Genomic DNA, 23,544 nt, shown 5'->3' with positions numbered 1-23,544 from the left:
TCACACTGTAGGAATCTAATTTTTAAGAATAACCATATTTCTGTGGTCTAGAATCACATGAAAACAAGGCCAAGTGAGGATGACACATTTTATTCCCAGGAGAACATAAGTGAACTGCATGAGTTTTTACAACATTGGATTATAATATCATGGCACAATTTCTGAGATTGCCTTTCAATTGTAAACTTTCTGCATCGGTTAAATTTAAATTTCATCAGAATTCATGATGGAATTTGAACTCCTGTTCCCACAGCATTGGTCGAGACGTCTGGATGTTTGGCCTAGAGACATTACACTACACAACGTCGGCGCAATATCGGGGGCCGAACGGTCTGTACTGCGCCGTAATGTTCTATAGACACCACCACATGAACTAAAGGATGCATTAAGGACCAGTTGGTTACTCATAGATTTTAGGGTAAGTAGAGGTCAGTTCTAAAGAGGGGTCACTGGACCCGAAATGTTGCCTCTGCTTTCTCTCCATAGATGCTGCCAGACCTACAAAGTTTCTCCACCAATGTCTATTTTTGGTTCAGATTTCCAACATTAACAGTTTGTTTTTACTATTTTTGTTTGTGTGGTTGATTTATTTCCCATATTTTATTGAGCTCACATGGGATGCATCAAGAAACACATTGCAGTTTGGGAAAGGGTTAACAGAATTATTTTAATCTATTGTTACTCATATGGCTGCCTTTAACTTTTAGCTAGGCGAAAGTGAGGACTGCAGATTAGAGTGGTGCTGGAAAACCACAGCAAGTCAGACAGCATCCGAGGAGCAGGAAAATCGATGTTTCGAGCAGCAACGAAACGTCTATTTTCCTGCTCCTCAGATGCTGCCTGACCTGCTGTGGTTTTCCTGCACCACCCTGATCTTGACTTGAACTTCTAGCTGCCAGTTATTAAGTTTTGTCTGTAAAGTCTGTGGGATACGCTAAGCGACGTTCAAACAAACATGGTCTGATTCAATTTCATGATCAGCTATTTTTGAGCACATTAGTTATTTAATTAAGCTGTTTGAATACAAGTTGATGTGGACATTTTCAAAGAATGATTTAAGGCAATTACAGCTCTCGTGGAAGGAGTAAAAACAAGAGTATTATACAAACGAGTAACAGCATTAAATGGAAACCTTTTACCATTTAGAATCAAATAAAATGACGTGGGGTGATTTTAATTGACCAATTGGGTAGTAAACTGAAAGCTCCTTGTGAAATTTTGTTTTCACAAACTTCACAATTAAATTTGGGAGGGCGGGCAGGCAGTTGGACCTGTCACCTGTTTACTACTTCACTGAAGGGGAAAAGGCGGTGTACAAACACACGTGCAACATACAGATTATTACACATGAAGGAGATCTTCAGTTGTGTTAGCGTATTACTTGGCGAAGATAGAGAAGAAATTGTGGAAGCAACGGGTTACCCCATCATTCTGATTTTTGAAAAGGTCATGTTTTAGAAGGTCTATTCGCCCACATAGCAAAGCGTTTCTGAACGTAATAAAGAACTACGCCTAGAAAATCTTTAATAAGAAAAGCCCCCAGAGAAGGGAGTAATAAATTCAATCCCAAACTTAAACTAAGAAGTCTTGATCTTGATTGTCACCTGAGCTCCAAAATGATTTTACAGTTTTGTTTTTCCTTGGTTCGGCATGCGTACTACGTAGAAAGAATCCGGTGCAGCAACTTCATTGTTTTCCAAACGGGTTTAACTCGGATGGCCTGGAGAGATGTGGAACGGATTCACTTCTGACAAAACTCGAAGCTCTTTCCAACAGTCGGGCGATTTCTTACCTCGCGAAGAGGCGGAGTCATTACAGGGTCCGCACCTCGTGCCGCCGTGTCACAAAGAAGGGGGCGGGCTTAGTCCCTCAATCAATAGGAGGAGGCCCAGCCTCCCTGACCCTCTCTTCTGGGGGGGGGGGGGGTGGAGAACAAACTGCCTCCCTCGCGCCCCGCACTTTTCAAGCCTGAGCTCATTCTCCTCCCCTTCTCAGCTGGAGCTCGAGCTCGCTTCGTGCGCTTTCCCCCCTCCCCCCCCTCCTCCTCTCGGCAAGGCCCAGAGAGGCGGCTCGCGCTCACCGACCCCACCCCAAGGTTCCGATTGGACCAATGCGACGGACTGCTCGCGCCGAGGGCGGGAAGGGGCGCGAGGTTCGGTCGTCCGTTCGGCGCGTGTGCGCGAGCTGGCGAAGCGATCAACGGTCCGCGGCCGTCAGTCAGTGAGGGGGCAAAATCAGAGAGGGTCGGAGGGGGAAGCGGGCAGCAGATGGGCAACTCCGGCATCGAACCCCAAACTACTCGTGAACCATACCTGACCCCTCTTCCCTGCTCGAGGAAAAGCTACTTCCAACTGAGGCGAAACAAATCTGGGGATCCATGGAGGTGAGATAGCAGGGATGGCTTTATTACAGCTTAATGTAAATGTTCCAACCTCGTAAATTTAACACCAGCTTGCTGGGGAAGGGCAACTTATGTGGACGCAGTTTCGACTTTGGCATTATTTCTCACAACATTGTCAAGCCTTCCACTGTAGGGGAGGCCAACACAGCCGGCTTTTTTTGGTTGACTCGCGGCGTCGTTATTTTCGAAACCTCCTCGTAAACATTCTTTTTAAATTACAGCGCATTGTGCACTTCCCAGCATTGAGCCTCGATGTCAGCGCGGGAGGAATTATGAGGGTTTAAATTTAGGCTACGCATGTCGTGGAAATTTTAACGAAAGCTTATGCATCGAACGGATAAATTCGGGGTAGTTTAAAACGACGAAACGTTTGGTCTCTTCCTCCCCGCCCACGGGAGGTGTGAGTTACCGATCCTCGACGAACTGGACGCATGTTATGGAAGTGGATGGTGGGGGGTGGGGGCGACGCCTTTTAGTTTAACTTTCAATTTACTAGGAAGGAGAATAGAAATTATTTTTGAGAAACCAACGTGTTTTGTGTTTTTTTTCCCCTGCTGTAAGGAGCCACCCAGTGCTCACCCTCGGGAGTCTATCGCTTCCAGCCCTTCAAGCTGAGCATGCGCGGAGAGGGGGAAAAAACTGCTGCTTTGACCTCTTGAACTCGCTCGAGGGTCACGTGGTTATGAAGCAGTCACGTGGGACTGAAAACGTGATTTTCTTTTCGCTTCCCCAGAGATTGAGGACTGCTGAGATTTTCCCAGTGCTTTCTTTTAAATTTCAGGCCTTTCGTGTCGGAAGTATTTTGTTTCTTCTCTATCTGGTTCGATTTATCGTGGTTTTTCTTTGTCAAGACGATATGTTAATAAACAACCCTACGTGTTGTCTTGAAGTATATTGTTTTTAATCGATCCTGTGGTGTCGCCTGCAAGGCAAGTGGAGATTGAAATTGGACTTTATGGCTCAGGTTTAGCGACGACACCACCACCGCAAGGCCGCTACACTAGTCAATATAATTTTCTTGCTTGGTGAAATACATACCTTTTGCTGAAAAGGTACATTGAAGGCATCTTTCAGGACTTCATCCTTATCTGGGCTGCACCTATTTTGGGCGGTACAGGAAAGCCTTGGCTGGCTGTTTAACTAGTGTCTGGAGTGTGGTCCTTCAGCAGAAAAGTGTGCATGATAGAGGGACTGGAGATAATTTGTGCTATGCTACTATGGAGTTCTGGAGTTGTTGGCCTCTGACCAGAAGCATTTGAAGGCTTGGAAATCCTTATGAGATCCTGGCACCGCTGCCAGAACTGAAAATGTGTTGCTGGAAAAGCGCAGCAGGTCAGGCAGCATCCAAGGAACAGGAGAATCGACGTTTCGGGCAAAAGCCCTTCTTCAGGAATCCTGAAACCACTGCCAGAACTCAAGTAAAACTAAGTCCTTTCCTCCTTGACCCACACAATATTAAAATGCAAACCAAACTTAAAGCTATTATACTTATGTCCATTAGAACCTAAGTTTCTAAATAACACACTATCCTTAGTCTGTTCTCACAACCCAGGCTTTAAAGTGCTAATCAGCATTTTATTGTAGAAAATGAACTGCAGTGGTAACAAATGATCATATTGTTCCATTTTATTCATTTGCATACCTTATATACCACTCCCTATCATCCTATTAATAAAATGTCTTGATCTCTGAGGCTGTCGACCTGCTCGCTGGGCTGGTAATTTTTGTTTGAAGTTGTTTCATTATCAGAAGTGTTGGTGTCTGTCCTGGTTTACTGAGGTGGGTGGATTTGTTTTTTAGTGCTTGGTATATGGGGTCTGGGTTGAGTGCCAGGGCTCGAGGAACTCCTGTTGTCCTAGTTGAATTGGTGTCCTTTTTCCATGTGTATGGACACAAATGATAGTTGATCATGTCTCTTAGTTGGTGTTTCTGTACCCTGATGGTTAGTTTTAGATTGGATTCCCTACAGTGTTAAAATAGGCCCTTAGGCCCAACAAGTCTACACCGATCCTCCGAAGAGTAACCCACCCAAACCCACTTTCCTCTGACTAATGCACCAAACACTATGGGCAATTTAGCATTGCCAATTCACCTGACATGCACATCTTTGGACGGAAGGAAACCAGAGCACCCGGAGGAAACCCACGCAGACACAGGAAGAATGTGCAAACTCCACATAGACAGTCACCCAAGACTGGAATTGAACCTGGGACCCTGGTGCTGTGAGGTAGCAGTGCTAACCACTGAGCCACTGTTAGGGCAAACCATAACCATATGTAATATTTGTGGAGTCTTTACATGGTATTTTGTATATAGCATTGGTTCTGTTAGTTGTGGGTATGGGATCCTTTATACTCGTCAGTAGCTGTCATAGTGCTACCATGACAGTTTAGGGGTTGGAGTAGTTTGGTCGTTTCCAATATGTCCTCGATGTGTAGTAGGGTGACCCATGTATCCTAACGTGTTGTGCCTTCCTGTTCTGTAGGTACTGGCAGACTGTGTTTTTTGGGTAACCATTGTTTTAGAAGACACCATATAGGTGTTCTTTGGCTTTGCGCAGGTCCAGGGTGCTGCAGTGTGTTACTGCTCACTTGTGCAATGTTTTGATGCAGCTCCGTTTGTGGATGTTGAGATGGTTACTGTTGTCATTGAGTATTTGATCTGATCATTGACCTTGCGTGTGACTAGTATTCCAGGAAGGGAAGTGGATTATTGTTCTCTTCCTTTGGTGAATTTTATGCTGATGAAGGTGTTGTTTGAGTTGACGGGTTTCTTCCAGTTGAGCACATTTGATAGTGGCAAAAGTGTCATCCACATGGTGGATCCAAAGTGTAGGCTGGATAGTGAGAAGAACATTGCAGCTTCTGCTGTTAATTTTTATTGGTGATCCTATGTGTATTGTGTTGATTTGTCTGTACAGAACAACCTCGGTTCTCCGCACAAAATCTCAAGGTCCCGTAAAGACGTTATCCGTTACCCAAACCAAATACTCCCCACCCGTCTCGTTCATATAATCGAGATTGTTCTGTATACCTGGCCATTGAAAATGAAGTGAGTCATGAGGCACAGATCCAATAGTGTGCTGTCTTTAGTGTTGTTGCGTGTCTGCATCACTGCTTCGTCTAGTAGCAAGGCTAGTATTTCCCTAGCTTGGGAAATGTCTATGGAGGTAAATAGTGCAGTCATGTCGAAAGAGATCATAATCTCATCCTCCTCTATTCTGGTGTCCTTGATGAGGAATTCTTGGGCAGAGTGGATGGAATGGGTTGAGCTGTTTACTGGGTGTTTCAGTCTCCGTTGCAGTTTTTTTTGCCAGCTTGTATGTCGGTGTGCCTGGAAGTGAAACTATGGGTCTGAGTGGGACTTCTGGTTTGTGAGTCTTGGGGAAGCCATAGAAGCGGGATGTGAGGGAGCTTTAATGCAAAGACTAGAATGGCTAGCCCTTCCCATGATCCAGTCTAAACTTTGGATCCGCTATGTGGATAGTACCTTTGTCATTACCAAATGCGCTCAACTGGAAGAAACCCATCAACTCATAAACAACATCCTCACCAGCATAAAATTCACCAAGGAAGAAGAGAATAACAACCCACCCATTACATCCAGGAAAGGTTGAACGCAAGACCAGCATATACAGGAAGGCCACCCATACAAATCAAGTATTCGACTACGACAGCAACCATCCCAACACCCACAAACTCAACTGCAGCAGAATATTGCTCAAGCGTGCTGTCACACCTTTTCCGTCCTGGAGCTGCGCACAGTCAACGAAGAACACGTGTACAGCATCTTCAAAAACTATGGTTACTCAAAAAGGATAGTCCTCGTGAGTTTTGAGAAGATTGAGCTCAGCGAGCAAACCTACATCCATCCAAGGATAGTCCACCAGTGCCTACACCACAGGCCACAGCCAGAAGATACAACACTTATGGATACATGGGTCACCCTGCCACACATCAAGGGCATATTGGAAATGACCACCAAACTACCCTGACCCCTAGGTAACATGGCAAAAGGATCCCGTACCCACAACTAACAGAACTAACATTATATATAAAATACCATGTAAAGACTGCCACAAATACTACATAGGGCAAACCAGAAGAAAACTAGCAATCAGGGTATATAAACACCAACTCGCCACCAATAAACATGTTCAACTACCACTTGTGTCCATATACGTGGACAATGTATCTGTCCTAGAACAAGCCAAACAAAGATATAGATGGGCATTTCTGGAGGCCTGGCACTCAACCCAGAACTCCATTAACAAACATGTAGAGTTAGACCTCGCGTACTAACCACTAAGAAAACCGGAAATGATACCACCCACCTCAGCCAAGTGGGACAGAACACCAGTGCTTCAGTGGAGGCGGACTGGTGATGTTAACTAGTATGGTGATGAAAAGTCTGTAAACAAACAACAGTTCAGCGAGCAAGTCAACAACCTCATCCGCAACCTGAGTGACAAATCTTCTCAAGAACTTCATCTTGGTCTATGTTATCTGAGCTGTTCAGATACTGAGCTTATCATTGTCACACTGCAGTAATGCTACATTGCTTACAGACCTGTCCTGAAGGGATTTTGATTATACTGTCAACAATGGAGAATGTTTAAGCTGTATTTATTGCTTAATTACTGCAGGGGAATATCTCTGTAGAACACAACTCCTAGTGCCAAATTTTGCCAATGTTAAGCATTGTTATTGGCAACTAATTTTTTCTGTAAAAACTGCTTTTCTTTACAGAGGAATTTTTTCATAAAGAGCAATAGTAGTCCTCAACCATCTCAACATTGAAACTATGGAGTTTGCACCTAACACTGGCAATGACCAGAATTACTAAGGTAATAAGTGGTCACTACACATCATCGGTTCCCAGTCATTCTGTACAGATTAGGGACAGCAATGCATTAAAGTTTGGACACTGTGGTCATAATAGATTAGAGCAAAATTGTTACTGACCTGCATCTCATTTCATACTTTTAACTACTTTCAGTTTGTTTTGCTCAATGTGCTGATTTCATAGGGCCTCTCTTTATGGTATCTCTGAGGAATTGATGCTTAAAAATTTCAACGTCTTTATAGGAACTCATTGTAAATATTACTACTATAATAGTTGTCGAACAAACTTTGGTGTTAGTTCAAACTTCAGAAGTTGTCAAAATCAACTCGTCTTTCCTCGAGGAAGAGGAGACTGACAATGAATTTGAAGAATTAACAAAGCAGCTATTGATCAGACAGTAAGGTTAATTAACTAGGGTTCCTCCAGGATGAGGCATCTACACAGGGTCTTATAAGGACTCCAAGTTTCATTATTTTTTTTAGAATTCGTTCTACTTTCTCCCTGCTTCTTGAGAAATCTGAATAGACATTCATAAGCAGCAATTTAATTACATTTATCCATTTTGATCATGCTTCAGTTGATTTTCTGTTACATCTCAAACGTAAGAGTTCAGTAACTATTGTTAAGATGCTACATTGCCAGCGTAAGGCAGCAGCAAATGATGTCAAACTGAAAATAAACAATTGATTTATGGACTACTACGGCTTTTTTTCTGAGTGGATTTTATAAATATAGAGCATTTCAAGATTTGTTTTCATAACAAATCTCTTCTGTTGATCTAAAATCTTGTTTTAACTTCTAAACTGCAGTAACTCCTAAATGATCAATTTTCTCATGGATTGTCATCTGCAACTCTACGTAGCTGCCAAATTTTCAAGAGTGTTAGCACAGATTATTCCACTTGAAAATTGAGTTTTTGTGAAAAAATGGAGGAGCTGCTTGAGGGTCATAAATTTTATTGATACAACATTACTTTGATTTCACATGGTATTTTGCTGATGAACTGCATACTGATATGCCCAGTTATAATGTAAAACTTTCTTATGTCCATTGAGGGCTTGTAGTTTCATCAGTGATGTTTTGTTCCGGAAGGAAGCACAACAGGATTGATCCTTAATTCAGAAATAACACCATCAAAGAATATATGCATTTTGGTAGCAGTGTCAGCTCTATATGTTTAAGTTCCACAACTGGTACTAGAAATGATACTAGTGAGATACACGGTCTTACCTGGTCTGCAGAATTCAAACGAGTGTACCTAGCTTATAGAAGAAATGGCTTTACTGTGATTTTCAATTTCCAGGAGTTTGCTTCCTGATTTTGAACTCTGAACCAGTTTTCTAATTAGTAGACATTTTAAGGTAGTAATTAATCAGGTAGTGTGTCCATGTAAATGATCGGTCAAAAAGGACCCAAGGTTGCCTTATTCTTACACCAACATTCATCATCTTTACTAGAGGTTCGGAAGGTTCATCTTTAAGGAACAAAATCTAGGCTTCCACACTTAGATATTTGCCCCTGAGCACACAGGCAATAAAATTAGATGAAAGGGTATCTCATTGCTGACATGTCTTGTTTTCTATACCCCTTGTTATCAACACTGATGGGTTGTCCATTAAATATTATACAACCTAGGCAAATATATCACCTGCTATATTAGGGTAATACTCAGATTTTTTTTTAAATATCAGAATGTCTTGACAACGTTGATATTGACCCAGGTGAGTTTTTTTGAGTGGCTAAGCTCAATAAAGATACAATACTTTATTGTAGATTTGTGTTTTATTCTCAGGTTTGGCCAATATATTTTGTAACTTCTGTGTTAGGTTGCTTAAGATATCAACATCAGAGGAAAATGAGTTTTCTAAGTAGCAGCTGCAGTTTAACTGCAGGATTCCTTATATAAAATATTTCACAACTTTTTTTTACATAAATACTTTGCAGGATATGTCAGGATAGTGGAGATGTAGCAGATTCATTGGGAGTTGGATACATTCATAGCTCTGTTAGATAATCATTTATACAACTTTGGCCCAAAGACTGATATATTTCCAATATTCCGAGCTTACAAATAATCAAAACATGAGGACCAGGACAGAAAGTAGTAAAATGCTGGTCTGAGTCAGTGGAAGATCTTCTGCGAGATTTTTTGGTGTACTGGTCCACATTCATGAATTCGGCAGCCACTCTAGACGAGAATGCCACCATCGTCACGGACTTCATTAGCAAGTGTATAGAGGACTGTTTACCAAAGAAGACAATCAGTATGTTCCCCCACCAGAAACGTTGGATGAACTGGGAGATCTATTGCCTGTGGAATACCAGTCCTGTGGTGTTCAAGTCAAATGACATGGACCTTTACAGGGAATCCAGATATGTCCTCCGCAAGGCCATTAGAGATGCGAAAAGGCAATACCAGACTTAGTTAGAGACCCAAACTAGCCAAATGGGCATCCAGCGTCTCTGGCAAGGCCTATATGACATAACAGGCTACAAAATGAAGTAGAACAGGATAGGTGACAAAAAGCATCCTTCTCTGATGTGCTCAATGCTTTTTAGGCTCAGTTCAAGCAAATAGTCAGTGAAACGGTGTCACCTGCCCCAACAGTCCGGGTGTAACTGTTCCCTTAGTCACCACTGCAAATGTCAGATGACCTTCTTGAGAACTAACACGTGGAAAAGATTAGATTAGATTAGATTAGATTACAGTGTGGAAACAGGCCCTTCGGCCCAACAAGTCCACACCGATCCGCCGAAGCGAAACCCACCCATACCCCTACATTTACCTCTTACCTAACACTACGGGCAATTTAGCATGGCCAATTCACCTAACCTGCACATCTTTGGACTGTGGGAGGAAACCGGAGCACCCGGAGGAAACCCACGCAGACACGGGGAGAACGTGCAAACTCCACACAGTCAGTCGCCTGAGTCGGGAATTGAACCCAGGTCTCTGGCGCTGCGAGGCAGCAGTGCTAAAACTAATGGGCCAGATGGAGTCCCTGGTTGTGCACTCAGATCCTGTGCAGACCAAATGCTGGGAGTATTCGTTGACATCGTTAACCTCTCCTTGCTACAATCTGAAGTCGCCACCTGCTTCAAGAAGATCACCATCATCCCAGTATGAAAGAAAACACATGCAGTGCTTTTCAATGAGTACTGCCCAGAGGCTCTAACCTCCATAATAATGAAGTGCTTCGAGAAGTTAGTTGTGGCTCCTATCAACTCTAGTCTCCCAGTCTGCCTCGTTCCATTGTAACTTGCCTACCAACACAACGGGTCTACAACAGATCCCACTTCCCTAGCCTTACACCCTCCCTTGAGCATCTGAATCATAAGAATACCTTTGTCAAGCTTCTGCTTATTAACTACAAACCAGCCTTCAGCACTACAATCCCAACTAAACTAGCTTCAAAACTCTGAGACCCAGGCCTCTGCTCCATCCTTGCAGCTGGATCCTTGACTTCCTGACCCAGCATCTGCAGTCCTCACTTTCTCCTTCCTGACCCACAGACCACAATGAACAAAGATAGACAACAGCACTCTTTCATGACAACCCTGAACACCCAGGTCCCATAAGGATGCATACTCAGACCCCTACTTTACTCCCTGTACACTCCTGACTATGATCCCATGTTTCATCTGAACTGCATCTAAAAGTTCGCTGATGACACCAGCATTGTAGGCCAGATATTAAACAATGATGAGACAATACAGGAATGAGCGAGAATGCTTGCTGACATGGTGCAAAGATAACAATCTCTCCCTCAATATCAGCAAAACTGAAGAGCTGACCATCAACTTCAAGAAACAAGAACAATAAAGCCAATTCAATATGTACCAACATGTTCAAGAACAGCTTCATCCCTGCTATTTATTAGACTTCTGAATGGACTTCTCAAATTTCAAATCTAATGTTGATTTGCTTTTTGTGTACCTTCTTTGTAGCCATAACTTTGTATTCCTTGCTCTGGTTAGTCAGTCTGAGCTTTGTGTCTTTGTATGCAGTACAGCAGATCATAATATACAAACAGAACTTTTCATTGTACTTAAGTACATGTGACTTAATAAATCAAATCAAAAATCAGTTTGCTGAGTGAGTTGACGTTGAATTTTATATATGGGAACATCATCATAATGAGCTGCAGTTATTCCAGCGAACGTCATAGGCTTGGAAGCTGCTCTTGAAGGACACTTCACAAGTTGTTGCAATGCATGCTCTGGATGGTACATCATATTCAATGTACCAGCAATAGGGAAGTGAATGTTGAACATGGTTGTTAGGTGTCAAGCCAAGTAGACTGCTTGGTGCTGGATGACGTTGAACTTTGAAAGTTGGAGCTGAACTCATTCAGACCTTTAGAGAGATATCCTATCATATGTTGTGTCTATTGTGGCAAGGCTCTGAGAAGTGAAAAGGTGGCTTACTTCTCATCGAATCATCAGCTTCTGACTTTCCTTTGTAGCCACAGAATGTAACAACTACATTCTGTTCACTCAAAACTTTTGGAATGTTGATTTATAAAAGATCTATAACCTACTATTACTGTAAATGCTTATCTTTATTTGAATTATTATTGTAAGTGCTCCGTTTTGAAAGATAGCTGAAGCATTCGACATTCCATTGTCTACAATTATAAGGCTTGGTACAATAAATTAAAATTAGGCTCATTTCCCAGATATAATGGAGAGTGGGGAAATCTTGCTATTCCCAGACAAGTATCCAATTCTTCAGAGATCATCTTCCCTTTGCCTTGGGACAGTAGAAATACAGAGTTGTTTCGTGTGCATAGTTGTTGTTTAATTGTTCATGCATAGCGATGTTGCCTCAGAGGCATGATCAAAAATAATGGAGACCAAGACAATGGGCTAAATAGCCTCTTCACCTAACGATCCTGTGACGACAAGAGAGCATATTAGGAGTATTTAAATTAATTGGATTTTGAAAGTGATAATTATTTAAACTGAAAAAATTGTGGTTGCTGGAAATTAATGAAAATACAACATGCTGAAAATAGCTAACAGGTCAAGCATTACATCTACAAGTTGTTTTTATTGATCTGCAGTATTAACTCAGATTCTCTGTCATAGGTGCTCTCTGGGCACCACTGACACACCTTTTATATTCAAAATGTCCATGTTAATATGATTTTAATATTATTGGTTTCTAAACATTTGTACCTCTTATTGTGAGCTCCAGTTTGGATTGCATTACATTATTGCTGCAGTGCTAAACTAAATACAGCAACTTAGTGGTTTTCTATTTTAAAGAATTTAGGTTTCTGTCTTGATTAGTGGCTCTATACTGCACCAAGTCTCAAATTGAAAGTATCGTTGGTTAAAATCTGACAGTTCAAATGTTTAGTCTCATACGATGAAGGTTATAATGAGCATGTTCCAAGTGGATAGAAAGGGATAGTCCAAGCAATGAATGTCACCTCCCAGCTTCTCAATGATGTAAATTGTCAGCAAGTGACCTAGAAGGAAAATCACGGTAATGGGGGACAGCCATATCTTGTAAAACATAATAGTTCACTTATTACTGAACATGTAAGGAAACAGTGTTAGACCTGAAAGTAGGAAATTATACCTTGCTAATTGTACATGACCCAAACATTTTTTATTTTTGACTTAGGTTTTCAATATATTTTTCACTCTAATTAAAAACAACTGCTAATTTTAAAATAATATCAAGGGCAAAAGGGCATATTGGCTTTCTTTCATTTTTCAGCCTAAAACTATTCTGAAAAGTGCGAATCGTTACTACAATGGTATTGATGCTAACAGCAGAGTGACAGATGTATTCAGTGATGCATTGGTCAACTGCAATTCATTCTTCAGTCCTTATAAAGCACAGGTAAGAATAGCATGTTATTTTCTAAACTTCAGTTGGAATGCAAATAAAATGTATCTTTTGTAAAAACAGCATTTAAAATTGTACAGTTTTACACGCTGGAATTCAAATGGAGATGGTGGATCGAACCTTCCTGTAATGGTAATAGCAAGTCCATGACTGATGCATACATACACTGACCAGTAAGCTTAGAAGAGGAGATAATGTGAATCCTCAGAAATTGCTGGTTGATGCCCCTTACCCTTCCCATTATTCTTAAGAATTTGCTGGAATTGCACATGAATTGCTCAGTAAACACACCATACGAATGTAAAATTCATTAACAGCATAAGTAGCACTCAAAAAGATTCTGGGTAATCCAAGATGGAAGATGGGAAAATATTGTAGCTGTAAGAGCTGCTCCTTTTGAGGTAGTGAAGGTATTGGAGCTGATTTTCTCAAATTCCAGGAGCAAAATTACTATTGTATAAGTGTTGCATTATCTTGGAACTTTTGGGGAATAAAATCAAAATAATGGCACATTAAAAAGTAGGAAGAGAGACAAAGGCAGGGACCACATGTCAGTGAGAGAAAGAGAGACACTGCTGATTGACACAGCAGTGACTCTGCACAGCTACTGCTTTTGCTGTTTGAGTTCAAGTATTTCTGGACATCGGAGTGAAAAATTAACAAACAACAAAATTCACAGCTGACCTTGGAAGAACCTGTGTAGGAGAGTTCACAGCATGGGAGCAGATAAGTGCCTGGTTTTTAAGTGTAACCATGCTTTTTTCTGTAAATCTGCAATAGTGAGTAGAGTGGGTTCTTTTTGATCATTTGTTTTATTGAGATCTGTCTCTAGATTAAAATTTAAAACATAAACATGAATACTACATTAGTCTGGAGCAGTATATTTTCGAGCAGTTAGAAGGTGCTATTTTCTGAGTCTGTGGATTAAGGTACCAAGATGGCCTTTAGTAGAGTGATGCGCTGTTCCTGTTGGATGCCAGAGATTAGGGAGAGTTTCTGTGTTACTGATGATTATATCTGCAGTAAGCGTGTTTGGTTGAGAATCCTATCAGATCGCATGGATCAGTTGGAGCGGTAGTTAGAAGTAGTGAGGAATTTACAGGAACTAGGAGGTGTAATGGGTGGCAGTTATAGGAAGGGAGAAAAATTGTAGATACAGTCAGGTAGATGGGTTACCCCCTGGAAAGGTAGGGGAGAGAGGCAGGTATTGCAGGAGTCTCCTGTGGCAATCCCCATCTCAAACAAGTATGCTGTTTTGGAAAATGTAGTGGGTGATGGACTCTCAGGGGAATGTAGCACGAACAGCCAAGTGTGTAGTATCGAGATTGGCTCTAATGTAGCGAGGGATATGTCAGAATCCAAGCGATCGATTGTGATAGGGGACTCTCGAGTCAGAGGTACAGACAGATGTTTCTGCAGCCGTGAGCAAGAAATCAGAATGGTGTGTTGCCTTCCTAGTGCCCGGATCAAAGAGACTGCACAATATTCTCAAAGGGGAGAGGGACTAGCAGGAGTCATTGTACGCAATGGAACCAGCACCATAAGAAGGGAAAAGGATGAGATTCTAAACAGAGAATATAGAAGTTAGGCAAGAATTTCAAAAGGAGGTGCTTGATGGTTATCTGGATTACACCTGGTGCCACGAGGTTGTGAGGGTAGAAATAGGAGGATACAGCATATGAATGTGTGGCTGAGGAGCAGGTGCAGGGAAGAAGGATTCACAATTTTGCATCATTGGAATCTCATCTGGGATAGAAGTGACCTGTACAAGAAGGATGGATTGTACTTGAATTGGAAGGGGACTAATATACCTGATTCCCATGGGACATGGTTAGCAAGGTTGGATCTCATGGAATACAGGGAGAGCTAGCCATTTGGATATAGAACTGGCTTGAAAGTAGAAGATCAAGGGTGGTGGTAGAGGATTGCTTTTCAGACTGGAGGTCTGTGACCAGTAGTGTGCCACAAGGTTTGATGCTGGGTCCACTGCTTTTTCATAAATGATGAAATAATTTGGATGTGAACATAAGTATAGTTAATAATTTGCAGATGACACCAAAAGTAAACAGCAAATCAAGTTACCTCAGAGTACAAAGGAGTTTTGATCAGATGGGCCAGTAGGCTGAGGAGTGGCAGATGGAGTTTAATTCAGTTAAATGTAAGGTGCAGCATTTTGGAAAGCCAAATCAGGGCAGGACTTATACACTTAATGGTAAAGCCCTGCCCTGAGCAAAAAGACCTTAGAGTACAGGTTCATAGTTCCTTGAAAGTGGAGTCGCAGGTAGATAGGATAGTGAAGAAGGTGTTTTGTATGCTTTCTTTTATTGGTCAGGGCATTGAGTTTATGAGTTGGGAGGTCATATTGTGCTTGTACACGACATTGGTTAAGCTATTTTTGGAATATAGTGTGCAGTTTTGGTCTCCCTCCTATCGGAAGGATGTTGTCAAATTTAAAAGGGTTCAGAAAAGATTTACAAGGATGTTGCCAGAGTTGGAGGATTTGAGCTATAGGGAGAGGCTGAATAGGCTGGGGCTGTTTTCCCTGGAGCGTCAGAGGCTGAGGTGCAACCTTGATAGAGGATTGTAAAATCATGAGGGACATGGATAGAGTAAATAGACAAGATCTTTTTTTCCCTGGGGTGGGGAAAGTCCAGAACTAGAGAGCATAGGCTTAAGGTGAGATTTAAAGGACCTAAGGGACAACTATTTCACGCAGAGAGTGGTACATGTATGGAATGAGTTGCCGGAGGTACTGGTTGGTACAATTACAATATTTAAAAGGCATTTGTTTTGGTATATGAATAGGGATGGTTTCGAGGGATATGGTGCAAATGCTGGCAAATGGGACTAGATTAATTTAGGATATCTGGTTGACATGGACGAGTTGGACCAATGGTCTGTTTCTGTACTGTACATCTGTGACTAATTGTGTGACCTGAGTTGAAGGCAAATTTCTCCTTTATGCAACTAGTAAATTGTTCCTGGAAATTTATTTGTTCTTTCCTATCTTTTAATATCGTCTTTCTTGATACCGCCCTGAATATCTCTTGTACCTGATATGACCTAATTTTAACTCCTCCATTGCTTTCTCAATCCATAAATTTCACTGACTGAAGAAGTTTACTGTTGACCTGCCATTTACTAAGGTTTCAGTTATACTTCCACATACCATTTCACTTCCTAAATGTTCATGTTATCAGTGATCAGTAAAATAGATTCTATTTGCAGCTGCTGCTAAATCTGGAAAATAAACTGTCACTGTTTCCTGAGGAATTCCATCACCCCAGTTTTATTCAGTGAAGTGTAGCAATGGCTTTTAGGATCTCTTTACAATTTGCAGTTAAATTTGTGAAAACAGCCATCTAGCAGACTTGCATTGACCAGTGTAAGAATGGTAAATTTCGAACAATCATAACAGTTTATGCCACAGAACAAAGGGATGCAAATTGTTTGCTAAGTCGACTCTAGGTATGGTATTGCTATGGAGAAAACAGGGAAACTATAATTTTCTCCCAGTTTGGCGTAGTTAAAATGTATGAAGCTTGAACATAGAATCCCAACAGTGTGGAAACAAGCCACTTAGCCCATTAAATCTACACCATCCCTCTGAAGAGTAAACCACCCAGATCACCCGCCCACATTTCTCATAGCTAATTTACCTAACGAGCACATCCCTGGACACTATGGGCAATTTAGCATGGCCAATCCACCTAACCTGCACATCTTTGGACTTTTGTTGCAGAGAACAGCTCCCTGCATATGAAGGCATGTTGCTTTTAGCAAGTGTGAGTAAGCTATACCACAAGTTTAATTGTCTTAAATTATTTGTTAGTGTAGTTATTAGTGCAGTGAGGATTATTCAACATGTCTATTTGTGGAATCACATCTAATCATAAATATATTGTTTTGGATTTTACAAGCCCTACCTGGTTTAGTATAAGTCATATTTAGCCTATTGTAAGCAATTTAAAGGAACATGATTTTTCATTTGCTCAACCAATTGCTGGGACATGCAGCCTACATTCCTGGTAGTTACCTGGCACTGAAACTCATAAGTGACATTATTCGGTTGTGTGATTAACAAAATAGCTTATTGGACTGCTGCAGTATGCTGTTAGTGGTAAGTATTACATTTGTGTGCAATAATATCTACATAGAAGCAAAGTGAAATGACTTTCTTATTGTTGATCAAATTTCAAGATAATTTGCCCACCCAGGATAATTTTGAATTTAACCAGGTGCTTTTCCGGGCTGAGCAGCTATGTCTGGCCCACAATACTGATCGGGTTAGCCATTATCCCACAAGATAATTTTGCACAAATCTCTCATGCCATATTTTGAAGATTCCTGATGAGACCAACCTTTAAAGTATGTTTCCCAGTTTATATATATTGAATGGTGAAAGTAGGCTTCTTTTACACATTATTGAACCCATTAACAAATTTCCCAACTAGCAGAAAATGAAGGAGAGAACAGCCAAATGTTTCTATCTCAAAAGTGAAATAGTGAGGAGATATAGAGTGCACGTAAGAAAGGCAGTATATTAATTATGGGTGACTTTAATCTTAATGTAGATGGGGACAATCAAATTTGCCGTGAGGAATAATGCGTAATATATCTGGAAAAGATTTGTAGAACAATATGTTATGGATCCAATGTGGGATCAGACTTATTTTGGATCTAGTTATGTGCAATTATATAAGTTTGATAAACTTTAAGTGTAATACATCCCTTAGAAAAGAGTGACCATATATTCTACCAGAGCTAGGATTTAGTATTCAGATTGAGAATGCGAAACCTGAGTTAGAAACAACCGCGCTGAGCTTAAATAAGAGTAATTAGAAAGTAATGAGGGCAGAGTTAAGTGGACTGGGAAAGGGATTAAAGAACTAGTACCAAGACTCCAGGATATTAAAGGTTAGTGACAGAGATAGTCAAAGTATTGGTAATAATCTTCCAAGAATCCTCAGATTTTGGAAAGGTTCTGGAGAATTGGAAGACTGCCAGTAAAACACCTTTGCTCAAAGGGGAGGAGGCAAAAGAACAAGCAACTCTTAAGTCATATAACTTACCACTTGTCACTGGGAACGTTACAGTCCGTTTCAAAGGATATAAGACAGACCATTTGGAATTCTATAAAATCAAGCAGAATCAGCTTGGCTTCATGAAAGGGCCCCAGAGGTATTTCATAGCAACTGTGAACAGGTTGATTAGAACAGAAAACAAAGAACAGTTTATCCCAAGCTGGGGCTATAAGTAGTGGCTGTACTTTGCTGTTCAATAATAAACTATGTTCCTTTTTAGTTGAGCTTCCTGAGTAAGTCGATTTATATACAAGTCTGAACACAATGCAGGTTAATATAAAGCAGCCATTTGTAAGTATAGGACAGGTTCATGTATTGGGTCTTTAAAATTACCCATGTCTGGGATTGCATTCATAAGTCAGACATTCATAAATTGGCAACCTCCTGTTTACTATTTAAGGAATGTTTGCAGATTCAAAGATAGTGGTGATATCTGCATATCCTAAATATATGAACATATGAAATAGGAGTAGAAGTAGACCATTCAGTTCCTGAAGCTTACTCTCATTCAGTAAGATCAGGCTGATCTGTTTGTTTCAGATTCCAACTTTGCATCTAGTCTGATAACTCTGCCTAATAAGAATCTATGTACTTCGGTCTTAAAAATATTCAATGACTCTGCCTCTACTACCTAGTGAGCCACTGTTCCAAAGTCAAACAGCTTCTAGAGAGAGAACATTTCTCTTTACCTCTACCCTGAAAAGGTGACCCCTAAATTTAAAACTGTACCTCTAGTTCTGGACTGGCCCACAATAGGAGACATGCTGTTCATGACCTTGTCATGATCATTCAGGATCTTGTACGCAAATCATCCAAAACTCTTCTCAACTCAATTGGAAATTAGCCCAACAGTACAGGTCAGAGTGGTGCTGGAAAAGCACAACAGGTCAGGCAGCATCCGAGGAGCAGGAAAATCAACGTTTCAGGCAAAAGCCCTTCATCAGGAAATTCCTGCTGTGCTTTTCCAGCACCATTCTGATCTCAACTTTGGTTTCCAGCATCTGCAGTCTTCACTTTTGCCCAACCTGTACAGCCTATCCTGAGAAGATGATTCACTCATTCAAGATATCAATCTAGTGAACCCCCTCTAATGCATTTGCATCCTTTCTTAAATAAAGAGACCATAACTATACTTGGTGTTCGAGATGTGGCCTCACCATTGGCCTATATAACTGTTATTACTTTAATGTTCAATTCTACTTGTAATAAAGGAGAGCATCCCATTAACCTTTTTGATTGTGCTATTAGAGTCATAGAGATATGCAGCATGGAAACAGACCCTTTGTCCAACCTGTCCATGCCGACCAGATATCCCAACCCAATCTAGTCCCACCTGCCAGCACCCGGCCCATATCCCTCCAAACCCTTCCTATTCATATACCCATCCAAATGCCTCTTAAATGTTACAATTGTACCAGCCTCCACCACATCCTCTGGCAGCTCATTCCATACACGTACCACCCTCTGCGTGAAAAAGTTGCCCCTTAGGCGTCTTTTATATCTTTCCCCTCTCACCCTAAACCTATGCCATCTAGGTCTGGACTCCCCGACCCCGGGGAAAAGACTTTGTCTATTTATCCAATCCATGCCCCTCATAATTTTGTAAACCTCTAAGGTCACCCCTCAGCCTCCGACGCTCCAGGGAAAACAGCCCCAGCCTGTTCAGCCACCCCCTATAGCTCAAGTCCTCCAACCCTGGCAACATTCTTGTAAATCTTTTCTGGACCCTTTCAAGTTTCACAACATCTTTCCGATAGGAAGGAGACCAGAATTGCACGCACTATTCCAACAATGGCCTGACCAATGTCCTATACAGCTGCAACATGACGTGCCAACCCCTGTACTCAACACTCTGACCAATAAAGGAAAGCATACAAAACACATTCTTCACTATCCAATCTACCTGCGACTCCACTTTCAAGGAGCTATGAACCTGCACTCCAAGGTCTCTTTGTTCAGCAACACACCCTTGGACCTTACCATTAAGTGTATAAGTCCTGCTATGATTTGCTTTCCCAAAATGCAGCACCTTGCATTTATCTGAATTAAACTCCATCTGCCACTTCTCAGCCCATTGGCCCAGCTGGTCCAGATCCTGTTGTAATCTGAGGTAACCCTCTTCGCTGTCCACTAGATCTCCAATTTTGGTGTCATCTGCAAACTTACTAACTGTACCTCTTTTGCTTGCATTCACATCATTTATGTAAATGACAAAAAGTAGAGGACCTAGCACCGATCCTTGTGGCACTCCTTGCATACTAACTTTTGCCTTGTGCACTGGAGCTGTTAACTCTCACTGCACCTTGGAATTCTGCAGTCATTCACCATTTAAGTAATGCTTTTTAAAATTCTTCTTATTTTTCTGCATTATATTCCATCTGCTAGATTTTTTGCTTATTCACTAAGTCTGTCTATATCCTTATGCAACTTCCTTGATTATCCTTCATAACATACTTTCCTAACTATCTTTGTGTCATTTACAATTTTAGCTGTCATGCCTTGACTTGCCTTATCTAAATCATTGTAACTTGTAAAAAGTTAAGATCCCAGCAGGACTCCACTTGTACATCCTGAAGTATGCATTACTATGTGTTCAATCTAAGCCTCCAGAAAATTATCCAATTCTGTTTTGAATAGTAAAGAAACATCGCATTGCTACAGGAAATGGGACGAGGAAAGTTTCTCTCACTCTTCCGGCATAAAGAACAAATGCACAGAATTAGATCATTCTATGAAATTGTAATTTCAAACCTGTCAATTTTTAAAAATGCATTCATAAGATGTAAAAATTGCCAACAGTTATCGGTGTAAATGTTATATTTTATTTTATAATACTATTGTGAAACCCTTTGGAAGATTTTTTTTAAGTTGAGCTGCTTTATAAATATACATTGTTGTTTTGTACATCTACTAAAGCTACTCTATCTTGCTGAATGGACACCTTTCCTGATTTGAACCAGAATTGTTTGGAGAATCAAATTGAAACAGTTTTAGAAGGACTAATATTTATAATCTAGAGTATTGCATTTCAAAAGTGTTAAGATTTTTCATCTTGCAACTGAATTCTCTGTAGATACCTCAATATGAAGAAAATATAGATTCACATCCGTCCTATACTGCATCAGTGTCAACCACTGATTCCTCCTTGTTTTACGTTCCTTGGTCAACATCTGGAGATGATTATAAGCAACTCGCTGGGTCTCAAAATCTTAATCGGTATGTGAATGATCTATTTCCAAATTTAATGATATAAAGAAAAATGCAGTGCACGGATATTTTTTGTGTTTTGAGGTCATTTTTAAAACCATGATAGTGTCATAAGTTATCACATGCTGGGGAAGGCCATTATTCCACACAAGGCAGACTGAAGGGTCTGTTTCCATGTTGTACATCTCTATGACTATGACTAATTCATTTAATCTCTAGAGCTTTGGTTATCAAATGAGTTTTTTTTTATTTGTTTTACTTGAGATAAATCAACTTATTTTAAAAATAGAATACATTTGTACCTGTAATCATTTTATTATGTTTTGCAAGTTGCTATTTCTGCCTTATTGCCACTAGAATGATCTTCAAATAAGTTATGTGAAACTTATTTTCACACTATTTAGTCAGTGAGATAAACATTAACATTACAATCAGAATGGAATAGTATAGAAACCTATGAATATTATAAATAGGATCTAAAGTTATTTTTTTCAATACTTGATTAAACCAATACTGGAGTGAATGTCGTGATCATAGAACATATGAATTCATGATCAGGGTATGAAAACTCATTCACAAAACTGGGGTGGAAGATAAGAATTTTTCTAATAATTTTGCAAAATCTCCCTTCAGCTTGAACCTTTTGTAAGAGCTACTGAATCAAAAGCACATAACTGTTCCAAACTAAAAAGGAAAAGCTGGACAAATTGTCATGTAGGAAGCTGGAAGAACCTAACAAGCCAGGCAGCATCAGGATATGGAGAAGTCAATATAACCCTGTGTCAGGACTTGTAGCATTTGCAGGTTTTTTACTTCTAGACAAATCGTCATAGCAGTATACACCTTTTATATGAGAATAAACGTGAAGTTTACAGGATTGGAATGGTGAGTATACTGGTTAGTAGACAGGAAACAAAAACCAGGAATAAACAGGTCATTTTCCAAATGGCAGCCAGTGACTAGTTGGGTACTTCTTGGATCAGTGCTTCGACCTCAGCTATTCACAACACATATTAATGATTTAGATGAGGGAGCTAAATGTAATATCTCCAAGTTTGCAGACAACACAGTTGGTTAGGAAGGTACAGAGATATTTTAGTTAGATTTAGACAAGTTGAATGTGTGGGAAAATGCATGGTAGATGAAGTATATGGATAAATGTGAGGCTATCCACTTCGGGAGCAAGAAAAGAAAGGCAGTTTATAACCTGAATGGAAATTACTTTGAGAAACGGTGAGGTACAGTGAGATCCTGGTATCCTTGTACCCCAGTCACTAAAACTAAGATGCAGCAGGCAGTAAAGAAAGCAAATGATAGGTTGGCCTTCATGGTGAGAGGATTTGAGTACACGAGCAAAGATGTGTTGCTGCACATGTACAGGTCCTTTGTGAGACCACACCTGCACAATTGTGTGTAATTTAATTCTCCTCTAAGAATGGATGTTCTGGTAATAGAGGGAGTGCAACAAAGGTTTACTATACTAGTTTCTGGGAAGGCAGGACTGCCATCTGAAGAGAAACTGGATTGGTTAGCACAGTATTTGCTGGAGTTTAGAAGAATGAGGGGAATCTTAGAAATCTTTAAAATTCTAACTGGATTAGACGGGTAAATGCAGGGTAAATATTCCTGATGACTGGGCAGTCTAGAATCAGGGATCATAGTTTAAGGATACGGGGGAGGCCACTTAGGATTCAGATGAGAAGGAATTTCTTCACCTGGAGCTCTATGAGCTTGTGGAATTCTCTTCCACAGAAAGCAGTTGAGACCAATATATTGAATGTTTTCAAGAAAGAAATAGATATAGTTCTCAGAGATAAAGGGATCAAAGGATATGCTGAAAAAAACTGGAACAGGATACTGATTTGAATGATTCTGGATTTGTGGTGCTGGAAGAGCACAGCAGTTCAGGCAGCATCCTAGGAGCAGCGAAATCGACGTTTTGGGCAAAAGCCCTTCATCAGGAATAAAGGCAGAGAGCCTGAAGCGTGGAGAGATAAGCTAGAGTGGGGTGGGGGTGGGGAGAAAGTAGCATAGAGTACAATAGGTGAGTGGGGGAGGGGATGAATGTGATAGGTCAGGGAGAAGAGGGTGGAGTGGATGGGTGGAAAAGGAGATAGGCAGGTAGGACAAGTCCGGACAAGTCA

At 40.7% G+C, this 23,544-nt stretch overlaps 1 protein-coding gene across 1 annotated transcript in view; it reads left to right on the top strand.

The window, feature by feature from the left end:
• Positions 1-1,172: 1,172 nt before the first annotated feature.
• moto (minamoto) overlaps positions 1,173-23,544 on the top strand; it is a 77,527-nt gene continuing 55,155 nt past the window's right edge. Inside the window, exons 1-3 of the mRNA XM_043674636.1 lie at positions 1,173-2,383; positions 12,978-13,103; positions 21,267-21,409. Coding sequence (XP_043530571.1) covers positions 2,378-2,383; positions 12,978-13,103; positions 21,267-21,409 — 275 coding nt within the window. The 5' untranslated portion in view covers positions 1,173-2,377. The remainder of the gene's footprint in view (positions 2,384-12,977; positions 13,104-21,266; positions 21,410-23,544) is intronic.

Source organism: Chiloscyllium plagiosum, chromosome 33, assembly GCF_004010195.1.
Source record: "Chiloscyllium plagiosum isolate BGI_BamShark_2017 chromosome 33, ASM401019v2, whole genome shotgun sequence".
NCBI lineage: Eukaryota > Metazoa > Chordata > Chondrichthyes > Orectolobiformes > Hemiscylliidae > Chiloscyllium > Chiloscyllium plagiosum.
The sequence above is the reverse complement of the archived record's forward strand: the minus strand, read 5'-3'. Positions and strand labels throughout refer to the sequence as shown.